Source organism: Enhydra lutris, unplaced genomic scaffold (assembly GCF_002288905.1).
Source record: "Enhydra lutris kenyoni isolate GAN:26980312 unplaced genomic scaffold, ASM228890v2 scaffoldscaffold17, whole genome shotgun sequence".
NCBI classification, from domain to species: Eukaryota; Metazoa; Chordata; class Mammalia; order Carnivora; family Mustelidae; genus Enhydra; species Enhydra lutris.
Window position 1 is genome coordinate 37,253,693 of NW_019154101.1, and position 22,433 is coordinate 37,276,125.

General features: G+C 41.5%; 1 protein-coding gene across 2 annotated transcripts in view; it reads left to right on the plus strand.

The window, feature by feature from the left end:
- Positions 1 to 22,433, plus strand: part of LOC111147605 (utrophin) — a 552,279-nt gene that overhangs the window by 44,389 nt on the left and 485,457 nt on the right. Inside the window, exon 1 of one of the 2 annotated variants that reach the window (XM_022503757.1) lies at positions 16,175 to 16,268. The exons of the other annotated variant lie outside the window; for it this stretch is intronic. Within the exon in view, the coding sequence (XP_022359465.1) occupies positions 16,175 to 16,268 (94 nt within the window). Of the gene's footprint in view, positions 1 to 16,174; positions 16,269 to 22,433 lie in introns of those variants that run through there. 2 annotated transcript variants of the gene reach the window in all.

A 22,433-nucleotide genomic window follows, 5' to 3' on the forward strand; every position in this document is an offset into this window, starting at 1 on the left:
AAGAATGTGGATGAACCTCGAGGGTGGAATAAGTCACAGGTACCAGATAAAGATCAAATACTGTATGATCTCACTTAGATGTGGAATCTAAAAAAAACCCCAAGCAAACAAACTCCTAGATAGGAGAACAGATTGGTGGTTGCCAGAGGCACGGAGTGGGGCGTGGGGGGTGGGGTCTGAAGGGTTGGGAGTGGGAAAATGGGTGGAGGTGGTCAACAAGTACAAACTTCCAATTGTAAGATAAATAAGTCTGGAGGATTAATATATAGCATGGTGACTAGTTAGTAATACAGTATAAGAGAATAGGTCTTAGGAGTTCTCATCACAAGAAAAAAATTATAAGTATGTGCGTTGATGGATGTTAACCAGACTTCTTGTTGTGGTGATCACTTTGCAATACATACATATATTAGATCATAATCTTGTACACCTGAAACTAATACAATGTTATATATCCTTTATATCTCAAAACGAGAGAGAGTATGTCAAGGATATCTAAGTTGAACTGTATAGTAACTATTAAACTTGTAAATGTCCTTTGAGTATTTCTCTTTTTATAGTTGTTTTTTATTGAAACTAATGAAATAAATATTTCTATTTATTATAAAAATAATTTCTTTAGTAATTCTGTTTATTTTGAATTGTCTTTCTTTCAGAAATGTTTTATTCCTTTTCCCCATGAGTAAAAATATGTTCAACCCATTGAAAAACAAATGTAAGCATTTTTTGGTACATCAAATGTTTATATCTCATGATAATGCTGTAGATTAGGGTTTATATTCTTTATTCTTATCACCCCCCCAATCTTTTTTTTGACCCTCATTGGCCCCTTTAGCAGTGTGGTACACTGCACAAATGTTTTTAAATGCGTAAAATAAAGTACATGGCATTATAAAGGAAAACCAGTTATTTTGAAAATCATTTACAAAATAGTTAAAAAGCCTGTGACAGAGTAATCTTTGTTTTTTATGAATACATTCAATATTGTGATCCAAGGTTGGTCCATAACTGTTGTGAGGGGATGAAGAGCCAAATGATTTTTCAGCTGTAATGTGAAGTGAAAATGGCTGTGAGTTTTGCTGGTAAGACAGCCAAAGTTACTACCAATCATGTGTTTTATGACTTATGTTTGTAATAAAAGGAGATACAAATTTTTGTTAGGGTTAGTGAGATAGTTAATTTTTCTTCCTGTCCAAGTTCATGGACCCCTTGCTTTGTAATAACCCCCGAAGAAGCCTATGGCTTAAGAAGAGCATTTATATCTGTACAGCACTGTGCCATGAAGAGTATTTTTGCAGACAACAATTTGAAATGGAAATAACTTTTAAAAAATATTTATTTTAGAGAGAGAGAGCGTGAGCACAAGTGAGAGGGGCAGAGAGAGAGGGAGGAAGAATCTCAAGCAGATTTTGTGTGATTGTGGACTTGACATGGGGTTTGAACTCACAACCCTGAGATCATGACCTGAGCTGAAACCAGGAGTCAGGTGCGTAACTGTGCCACTGAGGTGCCCCTGAAATGGAAATAACTCTTCGTTGAGCCCTCCATATGCCAGGCACTATACTGGGCATGGTCAACAGAATTGACGAACACAACAGTTTTGGTGTCCATCTTCTGGGATATATTGACTAGTAGAAGAAACATACCAAACCCCAGAATGTACAAATAGTTGGATGTTTACTTGCTAGGGGATAAAGGTCCTGAAGTGCTGTCGTCATGTATGGGGAAGGGGCCTGAAATGGGTGCTAGTGGTGAGGGAAGCCATATTTAAGTTGACACTTGAGTATTACTGAGGGCAGAGCTTGCCCACAGAAAAACTTGAATGAGGACAGGGACTGGGAATGAGTGAGCAGAGACTGCGCCTTGAGGCTGGCGAAATAGGCAGTTTGCACTTCATTGAGTAGTATTTTTAATCTTGGTGAAGAGCATAGTTTACCCTCGAGTTTGATGGCATACACATATTATTTAGTATATTAATGAGAGCTAGACACTTATGAACATTTTTTATTGTTTAAATCCTAAACATTTTCCCTCACCCAAATTCTCATTTGGCACAAATTCAAGGAAAACCTAAGGAGAGTTGAGAAAGTGCTTGGCTCCTCCGCCTTCTGAGCAATTTGAACAGAGATGTTTGCAGAAATGAATGCCTCACCTGGCTGTTCCTAGGCAGATAAGTGCTGTCACACCTGTGGATTTTAAGGCCACAGGCTCCACAGCCTGGCAGAGGCTTGGATGGAGTAGACCAGGATTGGGCTGTGCACAGAGGCAGGAATGTAACCATTCTGGTCCGGGCAGTTGGGGAGGGACTTCTCTCTCCACGATTCCCATACTGTTTGTCTCTGATTTTCAATTTGACTCCATCAAAGCACACTTTCCAGTGGACGGGTACATACATCTTTGTGACTCCAGACAACATGCATGGTTGGTTTATGAATCTTAAGCACCTTTGAAGGACATGCTGAGTCAACGAGAAATGGAAGTGACGTCTGATTCTACACATGGAGACGACGACGAAGGGTCACAGGCAGGTAATGAACCCTCGCTTAGAATGTTATGGTGGCTTAGATTTTTGTCCAGTGGTTGTAGACAGGAAACCCAGGCATGACTCAGTGAGCCAAGAATTAGTGTGAAAATTCCTGAGCAGCACATTCTAAATGAGGTTGTCCTTTGGGTGATCTTGGAATTAATTTTTTTTCCTCTGAATGTTATGAAAGGAGTTATTTACATGTAAAGAATCTTACAACGTCCGTCATGAACAGCATTTTGGAAATATGATGTGTTCTGTTTAAAACATTGTAGATCTTCGTGGATGGGCCAATTCTGGCCTCACAGCTTCATGCGGGGCCTGGCAGTGGAAGCATGTTTATGACTATCAGTGTATGGGTGCCAGCGTCTAATGATACTCTGAAAATTATTCGTCACTTTCCTGTGATGCAGGATTTGCCCAAAAGTGTTTGTTGTCTGACAGTCATCGGGGGTTGGAAGTCACCCTGCCCCCGGCACTGTAAATGGGTTAGCGAACTGTATCCATGGAGCTACTCCAGATTTCCAACACTGGGTAATGAATTAATGTTGGTGGCGTGGCTGCAGTCATTTAATTTGTCCGTTCCTCCTTTGGTTTGTTCATTCACTCACTTAATTTCATATCTGCTGGTGCCAAGTTCCATATAGACTGCTAGGAAACAAAGACAAATAAGGGGTCCTTGAACACAGTGATTCAGCGCAGTGTGATAAGAAGTATAATAATGTCCCACACGGGATGCTGTGGGACCACAGGTGAGGGGGAGTTAACTTCTGGTGTCTTTGCTCTTCCTTGGAGGGTCATTTTTCCAGAGGAGGGACCTGTGAGGTGACAGAGGAGAGCGTGGAAGAGAAAGATTCTTGGCCAAGGGAAAGTGTGTGTAATGGCAAAGGCATGTCAGGTGATCATGTGGTGAGATGCCATTTCCATATTTATAGTGTTTCTCCTTTCTCACTGCCCATGGCGCCGTCCATGGCCGGCATACGGCTCTGAGTACAGCCTCTTTACAGGCTCTTTCCTCTGCCTGGAGAACCCATCCTCCAGCTCTTGGCTAGCCCCTTCTCTTTCTGGGATCGGGCACTGGATTAAATTGCCTCTCTTCTTGCACGCCTGTCCTGACTGCCTGTCTGAAGCAGATCTCAGCCCGTCATCTCCTACCACTTGTCCTGTTGCTTGTTTTAGCCCACTCGTCACAATGACAGTTGCTTTGGTGACTTTGTTGTTGATCAGTCCCCCCGACTGTGATCTCCGCTAGGGCAGGGACCAAGATTTTCTTGTTAACCAATGCGTCCGTAATTCTGTAATACCTTGCACAGTGCCTGGCCTGTAGGGATGGTAGATCCTTGCAAATGAATGAGTGCATGAATGGACAGATGTCACTTTAAAAACAAAGTACTTTGTTTTTGCTTGCTATTCCAGTTTATTCCTTGAATTTGAAGTAATTCTTAATTAGGCATTTAGGATCTTAGTTAAGAGTTTTATTCAGGACCTTTAAGAGAGAAGAGAAGGTAGAGTTATTTTGCATCTTGGAAGGAATGACTTGAAAAATATTAGCAATCTTTAAATTGAATATATATGGATAAGAGGCATTCTATTTGGATTACTTAGGTTATAAATTAAAGGGAAGTTCATTAATTTAAAAAAGTTGAATGACAAATGCATTAAATGGACTTACACTTTTTTTTTGTTTTTAAAGATTTTTATTTATTTCTTTGAGGGAGAGAGCACACACACGAGCACTGTGGAAGGGCAGAGAGAGAGGGAGAGAGAATCCCAAGCAGACTCTATACTGAGCACAGAGTGGGACTGGATCCCAGGACCCTGAGATCCTGACCTGAGCAGAAGGCAGATGCTTAACCTACTGAGCCACCCAGGTGCCCCTAAATGGACTTATTCTTTATGGTAATTTTATACAACGGTTTATTACACTATATGTTTATTTGTACTTCTTAGTTCTCAGACATTTGATAATTTTGATGATTTAAGTTATCTGTACCCTGAAATTTTATTTTTATAATTAATATCATTATTTAAGCCCTTTATCTTATATAAATCAGTGATGTTCTCACACTGATAGTATTCTTTTTATTCAATACAGTATCAGTGCAGCAGACATTCTCCATCCATGGGTTCAGTCTTATGTCATCTCCCTCTGCTCCTTCTCTCAGGTTTTATCATCCGTAAAGTGGCTTCATCTCTGCTACGTCTCATCTGTACTCCTGTTTATCTCATACACGTCACATTTAGCACATGTTCCATAACATAGTACCTACCCGTGGGTTATTTTTATTTTACTGGATAAGATAGGATTACATAAAAAAATTTATTTTGTATATTGTATAGTAATGGCGGGTGGAAAATGCTGTGTGACGTGGCACGTTGAAAGAAAGGAAAATCCAAAGGCTCCAGTGATTATGACTGTTTTCCCCGTTCAGCCTCCTTGGAATGAGCATCCCTTGTGCATAGTCTGTTAATGCCAGCGGGTGGCTGACAGACATACTGACTTCAGCCAGGGGATGGATGGTTAGCAAATCCTGATCTGTTCATTAGGGAGAACTCTCACCCTTGGCTCCCAAATCTGACCTTCCGTTCTCTTTTTGAGGAAATGGGAAAAAAATGCATTTGTATACTGTTCTGAAGGTATGATTTTGGTTATCTTTATTTGTGAAGACAAATTTTTGTTTACCTGCTTGTTTATTTCAGTCATTCATTTGCGAAGTGTATATTGCCCACCTATTCTATCCCAGGTGCTCTGCTGGTCCCTGGGCGTGAAAAAATGCTTTGGTGTGATGAAAGTTTAAATTAGTTTGGAGTGAACTGTTTGGGGGAGAGGACGATGTGAAAGAAGTCATGTGTCAGCAGAGACATACTTTGTGGTCTGGTAATTTTTTTTTACAAAATTGCTACTGGCGAGAAAATGATGATGATTTGCACTTCTGACATCATTGCTAATGTTGGGTTTCTGGGCTTGGGCTCTTTGTGCTGCAGAGGCAAAAGGCGTTTTGAGAGGCTTAATTTCACCGGAACGCTGCACCTGTTGTTGGCTATTCTTGTGTATGAAATCCAGAACCTAGAGTCGCTTGCTTTCATTTCCTTTTCCTCCCCCCTCTTTCCGGTGTGGAGGGGGTCAGGGTAGTCGTGCATGTGAAGAGTCACCACCTTCTTCCTTCAGGGTATGACTTTAATGCCCTCGAGAGCAAAAGTGTCAGGTCCTTCTGTCCTTCTGTTGCTGAAAGACTCCCACAGGAGCAGGCAGCAAGATTCTGAGGCCAGTGTTTGTGCCAGAGTTTGGGATGGGGTGGGGTGGGACCAGCTTTCAGGAGCTGTTGCTGCTACCTGATACTTGGAACTTTCCAGCAATTGAGGAACAGCATTTCCTCTTGGTTTCATATGATTTTTGGCTATGGCTGAGGAAGAGAGGAAGTACTGTATAGTATCATTTACTTTCAGGAAACGAACTTGGAAATCTCTGGGCTCCACGTTCGTTAAGGCCCTGCCCTGGAACACCAGTGAGCTGCTTTCGAAGGCTCACGACTGCAGGAAGGGAAAGCTGTGGGGCTGGGAGCTGGTTCTGGGGTTGAGAATGTCCAGAGCGACTTTGTGTTTCATCTGGTGTCACGAAACTACTTCATCTCTCAAATGAGAGATGTACCAAATATTGGTACAGCTTAGCTTGTAGGAAGTTTGCAGGCATCACTGAAAATAAACATGAAGAAGCCTTGAGTTCAGAGGTCCCTGAAGCTGGTGAGTTTTTACCGAGCAGTTACATTCTCATGTTCTAGCGCTCCCCTGAGTTGGCAACCTCCAGGGAGATGTTTTAGTCCAACATGCTCAATTTAAAACTAAGTTGACTATATTTGCTTTGTTTATACTTTTGTTGATAGACAGATTTACTCATGGACCTTCTCCAAGGGGAACCATTTTATGGAAAGTTGAGCTTCATGTGGAGCCGTGCACAGATGACCTCGAGCTCCAAAGTTGGGCTTGGCGTCTTCTCCACCAGAGCTTGCCGTGGGATAAGAGGGCCTGACTTTTGATTTTGCCTTATTTCTGGATCACTGTTTTCTCTTTTGTACCTTCTGGAATTGTTTCCAAGTTCCACCCTCCCATCGTCCTCCCTGTTCTTTTGACTTCTTGGAACGCTTTAACAATAGGCTGCTTGTGCGTTTCTTGCCCTCTGTAGCGATCACTCCCACCTTGTTTGCTAAGCCTCTGCCCTCTCCTTTCCCTTTTTACAGGCTCCAGCCTGTCTCAGTGCTTCGGCCCGATCCCTGCAGTGATAGCAAGTGCCACAGCCTCCTTTCTGTGGCACTTGGGTTACATCACTCTGCCTGGCTTGGGAACTGGTTCTCTGTGCACTGTGTGGAGCAGAGCAGGTGCTCAGCCAACCCGGCTTTGGGTCCTGGAACCTTTTTGCTAAGTTCTGAGGCTCATAAATTCTTGAGTGATAACCAGTACTGGCTTTTTCTGTTTCTCACCTGGTTACCTCTTGGAAACTCTATCATCTCAGAAAACCTGGAGCTGATTGAAAATATGCCTGGTCAGTGCCTTGGCCTGGGTTCTGCCTCATGATTACCTGGATCCTTCCTTCAGAGTCTCCCTACACTCAGCCCTGAGTTGTCACAAGTAGGGAATGACACCTCATTCCCAAGTTGAGAGGTAGGACCCATGGGAGTTTGGGTGGGTGTGCCCATAATTAGATGGGACTATCTTTGTGTGGTATCAGCTGCAGGCGGAAAATACAGATGACTCACACACGTTAATACCCGTATCTCCTGAGTGGCCAACATCCTCAGGTTTGCATAAGGGCCTAAGAGCTCCAGACAGCAGATGCTGGATTGAGATTGTCACTGCAAGGGACAGAGCGGCAAAGTGTTATAAGGCCCGCATCTGGATCTGTAGGCTGGTATGCCCTGTGGTTGTGACTTAGGTAACTTTTCCCATGGAATGTTTTTATTGCTAACAATAAAGAGTAATCCCCTGCTTCTCTTCTTCATACTTTCTCATGAAGCATGATGGTTCTAGAACCTTCTGAAACTGGGGAAGTTGGCCTCACCATACCAGCAGATGCACTTGAAGCAAAATCATTTGCTGACCTTTGTCCTGTGGACCAGCAGGTTGCCTCTGCTTTTAAAAATGATTCCACCTTTGTATTTCTGGAAGTGTCCTTGTCTGGCCACAGCTCTCTTCTCCCCTGTGGAGCCCCTTTCTGCAGTTTTGGGGTCTGCCCCAGTGCTGCAAGTTTTCATTTTGCCCCCCGCGTAGACTGTGCCATCTCCCTTCTCTATCAGGTGGGCCCATCACACATGCTGTGCTGTTTGGATGTGAGAGCCGGCCTGGGCTCCTCTTGCTGTCCTGTTCTGCTGTTAACTTCTGCTCTGATGGTGTCTTCCACATCAGCTCCTTTCTCTTCTTTCAGGAAGTGTTCCTTTATTAAGTCCTTGCAATGTGCCAGTCACTGTGCTAATGGATGGCAGCATTTCTTTTTCACCCGATTTATAAAAATAGAACATGCAAAACACTCAGAAAAATCACTTCCATTTTCTTCCTTTTAAAATAATGTTTAAAAATTCCACTTTCTTTTTAAAATGTTTGTGTTGTTTTATTCATCTCTTTTGATGTCTACTTAAATAACTGTTCCTGCTCCTTGCAGAACCCTGGCAATGACCTTACTTTCTTCTGCTGGAGTGGGATGCTTGCTTCTGGAGTGGCCATCCCAGGGACCTCTGCCTTCAGCAGCCAGTCCTGCTCCTTCTGCTGGCCTGGCAGACTGGATCCTGGCTGCTACAAAGCCTTGGCATCTCTCAGCAGCCATATAGTGTCAGCCTCTTCTAACACAGATGGCTCTCAGCTCCTGGGCCTCACCTCTGTTGATTCCTGGCCGTGGCCATTTCTGTTTGGAAGTAGCATAACTGTTGAGAAACCCTGCTACACGTGTGTGCACACATACACACACACACGCAGGAGGTCTGCCCTGGGAGGGAACCCCAGTTTCCTACTCAGACCTCTTCTCATCTGTCTGGGTGGAAGGAGTGGACATGTGCACCTACCACCTCTCTCTACCCATCTCGTTAAGGGATTTGGTGGTACTCCTTCCTTACCTCTGAATCCCACTACTTCTGTACAGTTTTCCTGAGATAACTGTAAGAACGTTTATAATTTAATCCTCAAATACAACTTCTAGGAATTTTTCTCTTAATTCATCATTCTAAGTAGGTATTTTTGACTGTTTGCATGCTAGGAAGTAAAACTAAGAATACTTTAAAAAATAGGATATCTTTCCTTCTTCACTGGCCTGTTCTTTAAGTTTGCATCTGAGGTCAGCCTCTGCGTGATTGGGGATAAAGTCTAAGCTCTTCAGTGGTGGGCATTTTGGCTTAATTCTCTCTAATGTAATTTTGTTGATTATAATGGCATTCCATTCCATTAATATACTAATATGGAAACAAAGGCATGATTTCAGATTTTATTTATATCTTTGTGCTTTGGAAAAACAGTCTCATGAGAAATCACTCAGCCCATGAAATACCATCCTTGATGTTACTTTTTTGGTTTTGCTTGTTTTTAGAAAAGTTTTCCTGGCTTTTCCTCTTTGTAATTGTTTTAACTGTACCAGCAGTAGCGTTGTGAGTATTTTTAGATATGTTATTAAAGTCAAGTGAAAAATCCTTGTCATGTCAGCACGTGGGATTTTGTTAATCTTTAATGTGAGCAAGAAATAAGGTAGAGGGGCACCTGGGTGGCTCAGTGGGTTAACCTCTGCCTTTGGCTCAGGTCATGATCTCAGGGTCCTGGGATAGACCCCGCATTGGGCTCTCTGCTCAGCAGGGATCCTGCTCCCCGCCCCTCTCTGCCTATATGTGATCTCTGTCTGTCAAATAAATAAATAAAATCTAAAAAAAAAAAAGAAAAAAAGAAAAAAAAAGAAACAAGGTAGAATTTCCTAGCTAGAAAAAAGAAATGAGTTAAAATATCCTGTTACACTCATTTTTTTTATTAGAGAAGTTGTATTCTAAACAATAATTACTCTGATGAAAATATGAAAGGGATTGAATTCGACTGTGAGAATCTTGAGGGGCAGAGACTATACCGTTTCTGTAATGCTGTGTAGATGGTATGGACAAATAGGGGAGTTAGTTCAGATGGTGGAGACCTGTGTAAACTTCATGAAGATGATGAAATAACCACCCCTCCCCCTTTTTGGCATGGGAAATGTTTAAGGATTATGAGTCATTGGGAGTTGTAGATATTTTAGAAAGATCACTCTGGGGAATCTGGAAAGGGGGATTGGCGTGGGGAGAGCCTGGAGGCAGAAGGGACACTGCAGGTGGCTTTGTTGGGAGATGGAGTGAAAGAGGATGTGGTTGAGGTAGGCGGGAGATGAAAAAGGTCACGGATTTCATAGGCAGTTCCACCATCCCTCATGTGCAGTGAGAGTAGTTTAAAAGAACTCTGAACACCAAAAGATACTTTCTTTGTACTTCATTTAACAGTAAACTCGAGCTTGACCTAAATTCATTTGTTGGTGAAATCTGACTTGAATTGCTAGGGTGCTTTTAAAAAAAGCTCTCCTTATCTCACCGGTGATTCATGACACACACATATTTCTTGCAGAACTATTAATACGTTTGCTTAGGGGGAAATTGCTCTGAATCTTGCTGTTTTGTTTTGTTTTAACGTAACCTATTCCCTCTTGTAATTAACTTGGCTCAAGTGGGAAAAGTTCTAGTTCAGTGAAACAACTGGTTTAAGGGTTTTGGAAAGGGGTTGTGAAGCTCTGTTTGACCTTAAGTTTACGCGGTAAGGTTGATAAGACTGACAAGAGTAAATATGAAGAGACTTGTGGAAGAAAAGAACATTCCCAGCTGGGAAGACTCCGTGGTTAACGATGATACCTCCTCATTAGCTTGAGAAGATATGATCTCTCTTGGAGAGATCAGAAATGCTCATGAAATGCTGCATGATTTATTGAAAAGGACACAGCCTAGATGTTTGAAATGCTTGTGTGCAGGATCTTGGACTGAATCACGAATCCCTAGGAAAAGAGGACAGTGGAGAAATTTGGACATGACCTATGGGGTAGTTCGTAGTGTTGCATAAGGGCTAATTGTCTGGTTTGACAGTCATCCTCTGGTTATGTAATATGGTAATGTCTGGGGAGGCTAGGTGAGGGGAATATGAGAACTCTTGGTACTATTTTTACACCTTTTTTGGTAAATCTGAAATTGTTTCAGGTTCTACAATAGAGAAAAACAGTTGCTCGTCATACCAGGACATGACGTCATCATCCCTGCTGCTTTTATGTGGAGAATATCTATTAGTTGGAGCATGGTTTTCTTGGAGATTCGACGTCTGTAATAGCAAGTCCAGTAAAATTTCAAAGTCAGATCTTCTCCCTCTCTAATTTTTTTTTTTAAAGATTTTATTTATTTATTTGACAGAAAGAGATCACAAGTAGGCTGAGAGGCAGGCAGAGAGAGAGGAGGAAGCAGGCTGCCTGCAAAACAGAGAGCCTGATGTGGGACTCAATCCCAGGACCCTGAGATCATGACCTGAGCCGAAGGCAGAGGCTTAACCAACACTGAGCCACCCAGGTACCCCCTCTCTAAAAATTATTTTTAAAGCTGACCTTGTTTTTTTTATCATAAGAAGATTAATTTAGCATTTTGTGATCTGAGAAAAATGTTTGATTCTAGCCCAAGTGCACGTGGAAGAATTACTCATCGAAGCCAGTAGTGTCTAGAGAGTTCTCAGGAAGTGCTCTAATGTCAGTGTTCACTTGTACTTGGCCTCCCTGGTTTTGGATGGTGTGTTTGTTGCTAGATTTTGTCTGCTGCTTTGCAGGGTTGGATGTAGGTTCATTAGTTAGGACTGACCGTTACAATGAGATGTTCAAAGCCAAGATGGTTTATAGATAACAGAAGGGTTGAAGAAAATGCGTGCCTTCCACAGCAAGATCAGCTCACCAGTGCCTCACCTTGTGGAAGCTGCTGGGCGTGTGCCTCCCCCATAGAGAGAGCTTAGTCTCCCAGTGGCTGTCTTGCTTCTATACCACCTCCTGGAATTCCAGCTGATTCGTTCTGTGATTCTCTCTCCAGTCCAATCCTTTCTTTCCTTTTCGATGAGACAGTAGACCTAGGCTGGCAGCCAGTTGCTGTTGAACTATAATGGAGCTAGTGATATGTACCAAATTTGATTATTGCTGTCAACACTAGATTGAATAAGAAAGTGCATACCCTCAACAGATACTTGCAACATAAATGGTCTATTGATTTCCTAAGAACTAGAAATGAGGTCAACGTGTAATCTAGCAGAAAGGGTCTGTGGATAGAGTGGGTTCTCATATTACAAAACAATTTAAAAAAGTGCCCCCCGTTAGATCTTTTTAGAAGAACTTTCAGATGCCTTTGATAAGCTGATCGTTGTTTCTGATTTTCTTCACCATCAAGTTTTTATAGCAACTCTGATAGAGGCTTTGTGCTTGTGTTTGATCAATGGTTTGCTTTTCTTGCATGGAACCTACTTTAGAAGTTGTACTAGTTGACACAGGCCATATTTGCTCCCGAGCTGTGATGACATTTCCACTTAGCATAATATGAATGTTTTAGATATTTCCCACAATGGAAAGTTCTATTTGACATAGGAAAGTTCAGCGGCTAGTTTCATAGTTAGCTGTAGGCCAAGAACTAACTAAAACAATGGATTACATAGAGCTGCCTTGGGACATGGAAAATTTCTTAGGAGAGGGATGAATCATGTTATTAATACATGTTGTAAGGCTTGAGGTCTTACATTGGAAAATAAAGAAAAAAGTTATTTTTTAAAGCTTATGGCATTTTTGTATTTTCTTTGTCATATTATATATGGGTTTTATTTTGTTCATTTTTCTTTTTTTAGGGATCAAGAGAATGAAAATCCTAAAATAGGTTGTTTTAGGAAAGAGATAATTAACATCATTGTACATGAATTTGTTCAAATGGAACATGAAGTCTGAAAAAAACTGTAATTCCTCTGAATGAGATTAGATAATCTCTTTGCTTTAGAAAAAACCCCGATAACCTCTTTGAATTAGAGTTTTTGAATTTAAAATTAGATAATTTTTTGAATTAGATCTGATAATTCCTTTGAATTGGAATAATCACTGTCCTCCCCATATCACATTTCCTTTTTACTTGAAGTATGGATGATACACACTGTTACTTTCAGGTCTACAACATAGTGCGATTAGATAATTGTGTATGTTACACCATGCTTGCTCTTGGTAAGTATAGTTACCATCAGTCATCATACAAAGTTATGACACTGTTATTGACTGTATTCCCTATCCTATACTTTTCATTTCTGAGACTTATTGATTTTATAACTGAAAGTTTGTACTTCTTAATCCCCTTGGCCTATTTTTCCTACCACCCACCTGCTCCCCTCTGGCAATCACAGGTTTGTTCTCTGTATTTATGAGTCTGTTTCTATTTGTTTGTTTGGTTTCTTAGCTCCAGGTATAAATGAAATCATACGGAATTTATCTGTCTCTGTCTGATGTATTTCACTCAGCATAATACCTTCCAGGTCCCTCTGTGTGGTTGTGGATGGCAAGATCTCATTCTTTCTTAGGACTGAGTAGTATAGATATGATATATCTATATATGCCACAGCTTCTTTATCCATTTCTTTATCGAGGGACCCTTAGATTGCTTCCATATTTGGCTATTTTAAATAATACTGTGATAAGCTTAGGGGTGCATATATCTTTCTGACCAAAATCCCATTTTTAAGAGGTAAGGGGAAAATATTGCTAGTATCTAGATCCTGACCTCTTCCTCTTGGTTACCTTCAAAATTTGTGAGATTCTCAGTTGTGAGCCATACCTGGTCTAGAATTTCTTCTTATACATAGTGAGGGCTGTTCAGAGGCTGCTTTAGTTGATTCTGTTTGCTTATTATTATTATTATTTTTTAGGTTTTGCTTATTGTATTTTAGAGAGAGAGTGTGTGTGTGTGTGAGCTGGGGGTGGGAGGGGCAGAGGAAGAGGGAGAGAGAAACTCTCCAGCAGACTCCCTGCTGATCAAGGAGCCCCACATGGGGCTCCATCCTGTGACCTGGGGCCAAAACCAAGAGTAGGACACTTAACTGACTGAACCACCCAGACACCCCTGAACCTATTTGTACTTAAGAGGAAGACACAGATGGGAAGACAAAAGGAAAGGAATGATTTGCCAATGATTGAAATATCATATTTACATTGAGAATTTCATCTTAAACGTTTTCTCGAGCAGCCCTTTGGTAGAGAAAGAAGGGCCAGCTGCTCTAGCAGCTTCTTACTGGAGATAGGATTCAAAGGGCAGCATTTATTTAGCTGGTATGAACCCGTACAGCTGTGCCAGTTAAAAATGTTGACACTTTTTCATACCGGTTGGAAAATAGCCACCATTCAAGCCAGACACTGTAAGGTCTCGTTTTGGCACTGTAGCCAGTATCCATTTTAAGTGGTCCCCATGCTTTACTGGTGGTTCTGTATTTTGAGTTTTGAGTCCTGCCTACAAGAATGGAGATGTTTTTGGACCACTGATAAAATTACGCTTTGGTAACAATCAGGGAAATGCATATCAAACCACAGTGAGATATCCGTTCATACTGGCTAGGATGGCTGTAATTAAAAAGGCAGATAATAATAAGTGTTGATGACTACGTGGGTGACCTGGAACCTTCATACACAGCTGGTGGGAATGTAGGGTGGTACAGCCACTTTGGAAAACTGTGGTTTTCCAAACCAACAGAACCTCTGCTGGTTCTTCCAAAATGTTAACCACAGAGTTACTATATGACCTAGCAGTCATATAGAGAATTGAAAACACATCAACATAAAAACGTGTTTGTGAATGCTCATAGCAACATTATTCGTATTAGCCAAAGGTTAAATACAACCCAAATGTCCATCATCTAATGAATGAATAAATAAAGTGTGGGGTATTTATACAATGGAATATCATCCAACCATCAAGAGACGTGATGTACTGATAACATGCTATAACGTGGATGAACTTTGAAAACATACTAAATCGAAGAAGCCTGTCACAAAAGTCCGCATATGCTATGAATTTATTTATATGAAATGTTCAGGGAAGGAAAGCCTATAGTGACCTAAAAGTAGATTTTCATGGTTGTCTAGGGCTGGCCAGTGGGGGAGAAAACAGAGAGAGACTGCTTTTTGGGGTGATGAAAGTGTCCTGAAATGCATTGTGGTGATGGATGCATATAACTCTGTGAATATAGTAATAATCCTGGAATTCGGTCCTTTAAATGGGTTAATTGCATACTGTGTGAATTATATGTCAATAAAGCTCTTGCCAAAAAGAATTGGCACTTGGGTGGCTCAGTCGGTTAAGCGTCTTCCTTTGGCTCAGGTCATGATCCCAGAGTCCTGGCATCGAGCCCTGCGTCGGGCTCCCTGCTCTGTGTGGAACTTGCTTCTCCCTCTGACCCCCATCCCCTGTGCACTCTCTCTCTCTCTCTCAAATAAATAAAATCTGTGTTAAAAAAAAAAAAAAAAGAGAAAAGAACTGGGCTTTGACCATGTGGCATAGTCTATGGCACTGTGCCTTTGGTGGCTTTCTCCTCACAACAATCGGAGGAAACAGGTGGGGCCGCTACTCCCATTTTACAGATTCGGAGATTGTATTAGAAAGTATTTTGCCGGAGTCCTACAGCTTCTAATCTAGGAAACACAGAGATAAGGAGGAGGAGAGTGGGGCAAGTCCTGGCAAGTTCTCTTGATCATACCTCAGCCAGTAGTGGGGACAGAGATGGCTTTTACCTTAAGCCCCTGTGTATCCAGGCAAAGGTACATATTCCATGGAATAGGAAAATCTTTGCTTATAAGTGAAAAGTTTCTATTTCAAAGCAGGAGGGAGAGAAAGAATAGAGAAAGAAGAGGGCGAGGCACTATGGGTCATGATTTTTCTCACTTGTTGTGTGTGGATAACCTGTGCAGAGCAAGAGAACCCAGCACATACACAGAATCACATAGACTGGAAAATATGAGTCAAAAGTTTTACTTCTTATTTTATAACTCTGTGTAGTGAAGCTTATTTTTTCCCCCACAATAGTAGTGTGTAAGGGATTAAGCAGAAATGCTTTTGAATTTCATTTCTCCAAGGTATATATGCATATTAAAGGAAAATAACAAGTCCAATTTATTCTTTGAAGTATAGTTAATATGTAACCAAACTCTTCAGCCCCATTGGGCACCCAGGGCAAATGCCTCTATTTATATATACACAGTAGGTAGGGAGGTGGGTGGAGGTGTCCCTTACCAGCCAACACTGTCAAAACAGGAAGCAAAGTTATAATCTCCTTGTAGTAGATTAGAAACATTCAAAGGCCCTGAGTTGTGACAATTAAAAAGAAAAAAAAAAAAAACCACACAAGACAACAACAACAACAGTAATAAAACGACCTAAGGAGTTTTCACTGACTGCTGAGTGTAACTTCCTGTCTGGTGTGCAGAAGAAGCTGGGTTCAGTTTAGTCAGATCCTCTCATGGGAAAAATAAAAGCCACCCCAAAACAGGACATCCCAGTGTGCAGTTCGCAGGCTGCTTTTGTTGTCCACTTCCCCTGCATCTTTTTTCCCTCGTCACTCAAGCCCTTGCAGGTGATGAGTGGCCCAGCAGCCTCCCCGTTTCGTTGGAAAAAGTGCAGACTTGACTTTCCGGGGCCAGGAGCTCTCCAGGCCTGCAAGCAGTTACTAGGTAAGTCTGTCAGCCTGCATGATTCCCAGCCTGGGAGGTTTAGAAAAGGGGACGAGAGCAAAGACAGGGATCTCCTAGTCTCTTACTGAACAGCGGGATTTGTTAAGTAGCAGAGCCGGGAAGGCAGGGCCTGCCTGGTGAGGGGAACAGACCAGTTTGCGGTTCCTGACTCCACATCTGTCTAGACTGGTCTGCTTCATCCTTGTCTTCGAATGTGATTGTTTGCCAGTTACTGGCTTCTTTAGAAGAAGCACTCAGGGGTCTATAAATCCTCTGTGACAAATGTGCATCAGTTTACCTCCCTGTATTTTCAAAGTTGGTTATTACGTAGTTTGCCTATTTACTGTGTAAACTTTCCTCTGTGCTGTTGGGTGGTGACAGAGCTCATCCCTGCTGTACCTGCCTGTTTTATTGTACCGGCTAAAAAGATATTTTCCCTTTAAAAATATGTGGTATAGAGCTGATCGAAGGGTGAAGAGGACATTTGTACTTTGAGAGGGGACTGTAAGTGACGGGGTTTTTGTTTTAGTACTGTGCTGTCCAGGAGAAACAGAGATGCAAAACTTCATGCTGGACGTGGTCATGGACGTTTCTCATTGGGGTTCACCTCTAGGGTGACCTAGCTTTCCTGATCGGGTCAGACGTCCATATCTTGTATAATGCATATATTCACGTACCGGTCTTATAATCTCTCTGAGAAAAAGGAACAAAACTCAAGTGATGGGTATGTTTGACCTCACATTCATGCTTGAATGTTGTCACTGTGGGAAAACTTACAGGCTGGCTAGAATTTTTGCAATATGTGTTTCTTCCCTTTGGAATCACTCTTTACCTCTTGTTGTTTCCTTCCTAACTCCGTGGGAATGAGGTGGTCAGTGCTGGTAGGCATGTTTAAACTAAAGAGTTGGAGCAGTCCTTATTTTCTTAGTCCGTTTGGTTTCTTGGCCAAGTGTAAGAGGAGATCAGCGGGCTATTACTCACTTCTTTTGCTGTTACTTTTCTCTCTTACTTAAAGAATAATATGCTCTCAACTGAAAATTAAAATACTGTTCAGGGACCAGAATTAAAACCCCTTGCATAGGAAAGGACTGTGGCATCACGGCCTTTGCCTTTCCGAGATATATCTGGACTCTGATTTAATCTTCTTCCTCTGGCATTAATAGTCCCCACAGTCGGCTTGTCTGTGTGTTGCTGCAAAGGAAGGGTTCCAAGTCACTATGGTGGTGAAATCAAACAACAGGAGAAAAATACAAACAAATCTTTAAATAGTAAAGCACATTTGAAACTGAGTAGACTGTAGATTCAATATGAATTCTGGTCCATTTAGCTAGCATTCTCTCCTGCCCTCTGACCATTCCAATTGCTTTAGGAAAAGTGAAACCATTAGAAACAAAAATTTTCAAGGCATATTCTTTTAATAAAAAATAGCAAACCCATGTGTACTTGATTTCAAATTCCACAAAGGCCTGGGCTCTCTTTTCACTGGTTTTTGGTGAACTGAATATTTTTGTATCTGCTGTGTAGATCTTTAGTGTTCTTGTTAGAAATAAAGATACAAAAAATACATTTTTAATGGATGATATATTTCATTGCAACCCATGGCCTTTTCTGATTTTCAGAGCAGCTTTTATAACATTAAAATTTGGGATGAATCTTTTTTTTTTTTTTTTTGGATGAACTCTTATTTACAAACTTTAAGTGAGGTAGAAAGAATAAAACCATAAGTGTTTTATGTTAAACTTTTGACTATAAAGAGTTGATATGCGAAAGATGTTGCAGAATTTAAAGGGAATAATAAAAACAAGGTATAAAGTAGAGGGAATTTTAGATACATATTTGCTCAAAATTAGCTATTCAGTGTTATTTTTGAAATTGCTGATCCTTTGGTCTATGGTATGATCTGGAATGGGGAACCTAGTGTATTTGCCTCCCAGCCATCTGCTGAGATACAACAGGGAAAAACAGGATAAGTTGAAATCTGAATTTCTATACCTGTCTATCCATTTATGTATCATCTGTCTTTCTTTGATATTGAATATTTTTATTTTACAATATTAACCCAAAGCTTTTGTGACATAATTCTTTTCCTTTTCTTAATCTTGATGTCTGTGTACAAATGATCAAATGTTAAAAATAATCTAATTGTGGGAGACCAAAGTTAAAAAACAGTCTTGAAATGTGACATAGAAAATTATTTGGTGCTGTTCTATGGCTGGCAGGCATCTAGTAATGCACAGATGATTTATGTCTAGAAGTTGCCCTGCTCAGGAAGCCACTGCTGGGAGGCCCGGCTTTTCTTACCATCCTTCCTGCTTGCTTGGTGGCTGACAGGACTCTATGTCAGCCGTTTCCTTTTGAGATGAGTTGGTTAAAATATCCGCAGCCTTGGCTCCACGTTAGAATCACCAGTGTTGAAGCCCCACAGCCAGAGGTTCTGATTTAAGCAGATTGAGGCCTTGACTTTGTAGCTCTTCAAAAACCCTGAGTGATTCTACTGTAGATTCAAGGTGGAGAAGCACAAGGGAATGTTACTTGTTCCCTGTGAGACTGAAAGCTCCAGGAAGAGGGCAAGAAGGAACCTTTGTCACCATTGTACCCAGCACCTAACTGTGTGCCTGGCATGCAGGAGAGGCTTAGTATCTCTTTGTGGGAATGAATGAATCAATTCCTCTGAGTAACAGGAAGGCTGGGAGAGGGTTGGATCTCTTCGTTTCCGGTTGGTGCTGATGTAGGAGAGTATTATATTAGACTGTGGCTCCTCTGAATACCAGCTGTCATCTGGGAAGAAGCTCCTGGAGGAGATCATAGGGGAACCGGCTATCCTTGGGGCACAACAAACAGCCCTCTCAAGAGACAAGCCTGGCAGTTGGCAGTGTCTTCATGAAGCAAGGCAGGTTGAGAATTTTGGAACAAGAACTTCATGAGGGGCTGGGGTGTCTGTATGTGTGAATGTGGAGGTGGGGCTGGTGGGGGGACACTACCAGGTTCTCTGGAAGGACGTGTGTAAGGGTTAATTCGAAAGGAAGGAGTGTGTTTATCTATGCCAGATATTAAGGGCTTCCTGACTTGCTGGTTGACTGCATCAGAGTGTAGTGAAGTTAGTCTGGGAAAATTTCTCAGAGCTTATGAATTTTCAGCTGATCTTAATGTTTATAGAGAAAATGCATTGTTGGCTTGTAAGACCAGGTGGAATATAATTTGCAGAGGGGAGAGGGAAAATTGTTAAACTGGACAAAGAAGGGTGGACAGAGTGAGTTGTTTGAAACAAGAAAATTTGGGGTGAAATTCAGATATATGACTAATATGGTATTGAACAGCCATTCAAGGTATGGACCAGGGTCTCAGTTCCCCCTATAATTGACCATGTAAGTTACTGAACCTCTGAGCTAGGTCTCCAAACGATTCAGATTCCCCAGGGGGCATTTTAAAGCACCTTGCAAACTGTATGAACATTCAAGGTAAATAAAAAGAATAAGTTCTGTAAAAATTATAAAAATCTAGTCAGTTGATGGTGAACTTTGCGTGATGCCTAGAGTCTAGGCATAGGAAAACAAAGATGATGTTCATTATGGTGCTTAAAATATGTTTAAGCTGACGCTGTGCACCCTGCCATCATTTTTGTTGTATTTTTCCTTGGCATTACTTGAAAGGTACGCTCATGACATGGGTGCTGGATCCGTTTCATGTTACAGTTGGGTTCTTTGACCCTTATTTTGAGGGCACCAGGTGCTTCCTATTCTAACATTTGCCAATTCCAGATTTGGTTGGAGGGCCATTGAAGAGGCTGGTAGGAGCAAGGACTGGGAGGAATGCTGATAGTATCTGGGTGCAGTGACTTGCTTGATCCTGCCCCAATATTTTGCCCTTGATTTGAATAGTTCAGTGAACTGGCATCTCAAGTAGTTTTTTCCCACCGAACTAGAACTTTCATTGTTCTGCAGAGGAAGATGAGTCATAGCCTAGTTTTACCATTGTGTCAAAGTGAAATTTTAATCTAGGACTAAAGGAACACAGGTCCAACTTTCTGTCTAAAGCAGAGGATTGAAACTTGGATTGTGAGCTGGGCAAACGAAAATGTGGCTCCCAGTGAGGGTGGCTGTCAAGTTAGGTATTTTACTAAGAAATTTTCGGTCCCAAATGTAATTCTTTTTTTTTTTTTTTTTAAGATTTTATTTATTTATTTGACAGAGAGAGATCACAAGTCGGCAGAGAGGCAGGCAGAGTGAGAGAGGGGAGGCAGGCTTGCCACTGAGCAGAGAGCCCGACTCGGGGCTCGATCCCAGGACCCTGGGATCATGACCTGAGCCGAAGGCAGAGGCTTTAACCCACTGAGCCACCCAGGCAACCCCTAAACATAATTCTTAATAATGTACTTAAGCACCTTAAAAAAACACAAAAAACCTTAAGTAATCAGCTTCTTTCTAAAAAAAATTCAGTGCAGAATAAACATTATACAGAGTAGAAAATTGTCATTCCCTCTCCCCATCCATAGCCATTGTTAATAGTTTTATTTGTCCTGCCACACCTTTTCCTATGAATATACAAATGTGCAGTTTTATATCCAAGTTCCCACAAGCAGTGTGGTTTTTATTCTTGAACCAATGTCGGAAACATCCGGCATTAGTAGCATCCCCTTAAAAAAAATTGCTGGAAGTAATGAAATGTGTACATATATCTTAGTTCATTTAGGTAATTACTGGGGGCAGATAAGTGTTACTGTTAAGTTGCTGTCCATGAAGTGTAGAGAGATGAAAAGTAGTATATAGAGGTTTGAATTTACATTTGCTTTTTTTTTTTTTTTTAAAGATTTTATTTATTTATTTGACAGACAGAGATCACAAGTAGGCAGAGAGGCAGGCAGAGAGAGGAAGGGAAGCAGGCTCCCTGCTGAGCAGAGAGCCCGATGCAGGGCTCCATCCCAGCGTCTTGGGATCACAACTAGAGCTGAAAGCAGAGGCTTTAACCCACTGAGCCACCCAGGTGCCCCTACATTTGCTTTTCTTGAGAGAATGGGAGAGTGCGCGTGTGCACACAAGTCGGGTGGGGGTGGGGTCAGAGGGAGAGGGAGAGGGGGAGAGAGAGGATCTTAAGCAGTCCCCATGCTCAGCATGGACCTACCTGGGGCTTGATCTCATGACCCTGAGAGCATGACCTGAGCTGAAATGAAGAGTCTGATGCTGAACTGACTGAGCCACCCAGGTGCCCAAACTTGCATTCCTTCCTTCCTTCCTTCCTTCCTTCCTGTGAAATTGAAGTTCCCTGCATATGTTTAATGGCTCTTCAGACAAATTCTTCAATGAATTGCCTTTTCATGCATTGCACCCCTCCTCTTTTCCCCTGTTTTTTAGCTCTCCGATGTTTTTTAAACTGCTACCAATTCTGAAGGAAATTCTTAGAAAACAGCAGATTTTTAATGACTTAATTGAATTTCTTTTGAGTTTGAAGACAGTTAACTTCCAACTTAAAAGACAGAATTGATTTCTGGATCTCTGGGGTAGAAGTTTGAGTCTTTGGATTTAGATTCTGTCTTTTTCCTTGTCTTAGTGTGGTAGCGGTCATCATCATCCCAGAGCATGCTGAGACTCATGATTCTTTAGGTGCCCTCACTATTTAATTACATTTTCCTCTGTCGATAACATGACTTGCCTAGGGATGGTATATCCTAGGGGTATCTATAGGATGCTCATTTTCCCATGTTATTTGTGGAGCATGATACGCTTTCTGGGAAGGGGCTGTGACGTTGGACTTAGACTTGAATCCCACTCATCCTGCATCCTGGGTCTGTTTCCTCACTTGCAAAATGGTGATAATGGGGCTGTTGTGCATCTTTAACGGTATATCCATGTAAAATTCCTTGCACATTACTAGGCAAATTGCAGGAAGGATTATAGCAAAGGATGGCTGTTTTTGTTAGTAGAGCCTTTCAAGTTAATCCAGGAAAAATGAGTAATAAATAGAGATAAGACAGGAGTTTATGCATCATCAAACTGAATATTGACCAGTTTGTCCTCATCCTTCAATCTAGATTTGTTAGTGATTTTTCACATCATAGCATCAAGGCTGTAATTCTATGCTGGACTCACTTAACCGCAGATCCAGTACGTGGCAAGAAATATAAAGCTATGTGCATGACAACAAATGGCCTGCAGTTGCTTGGAGAATATC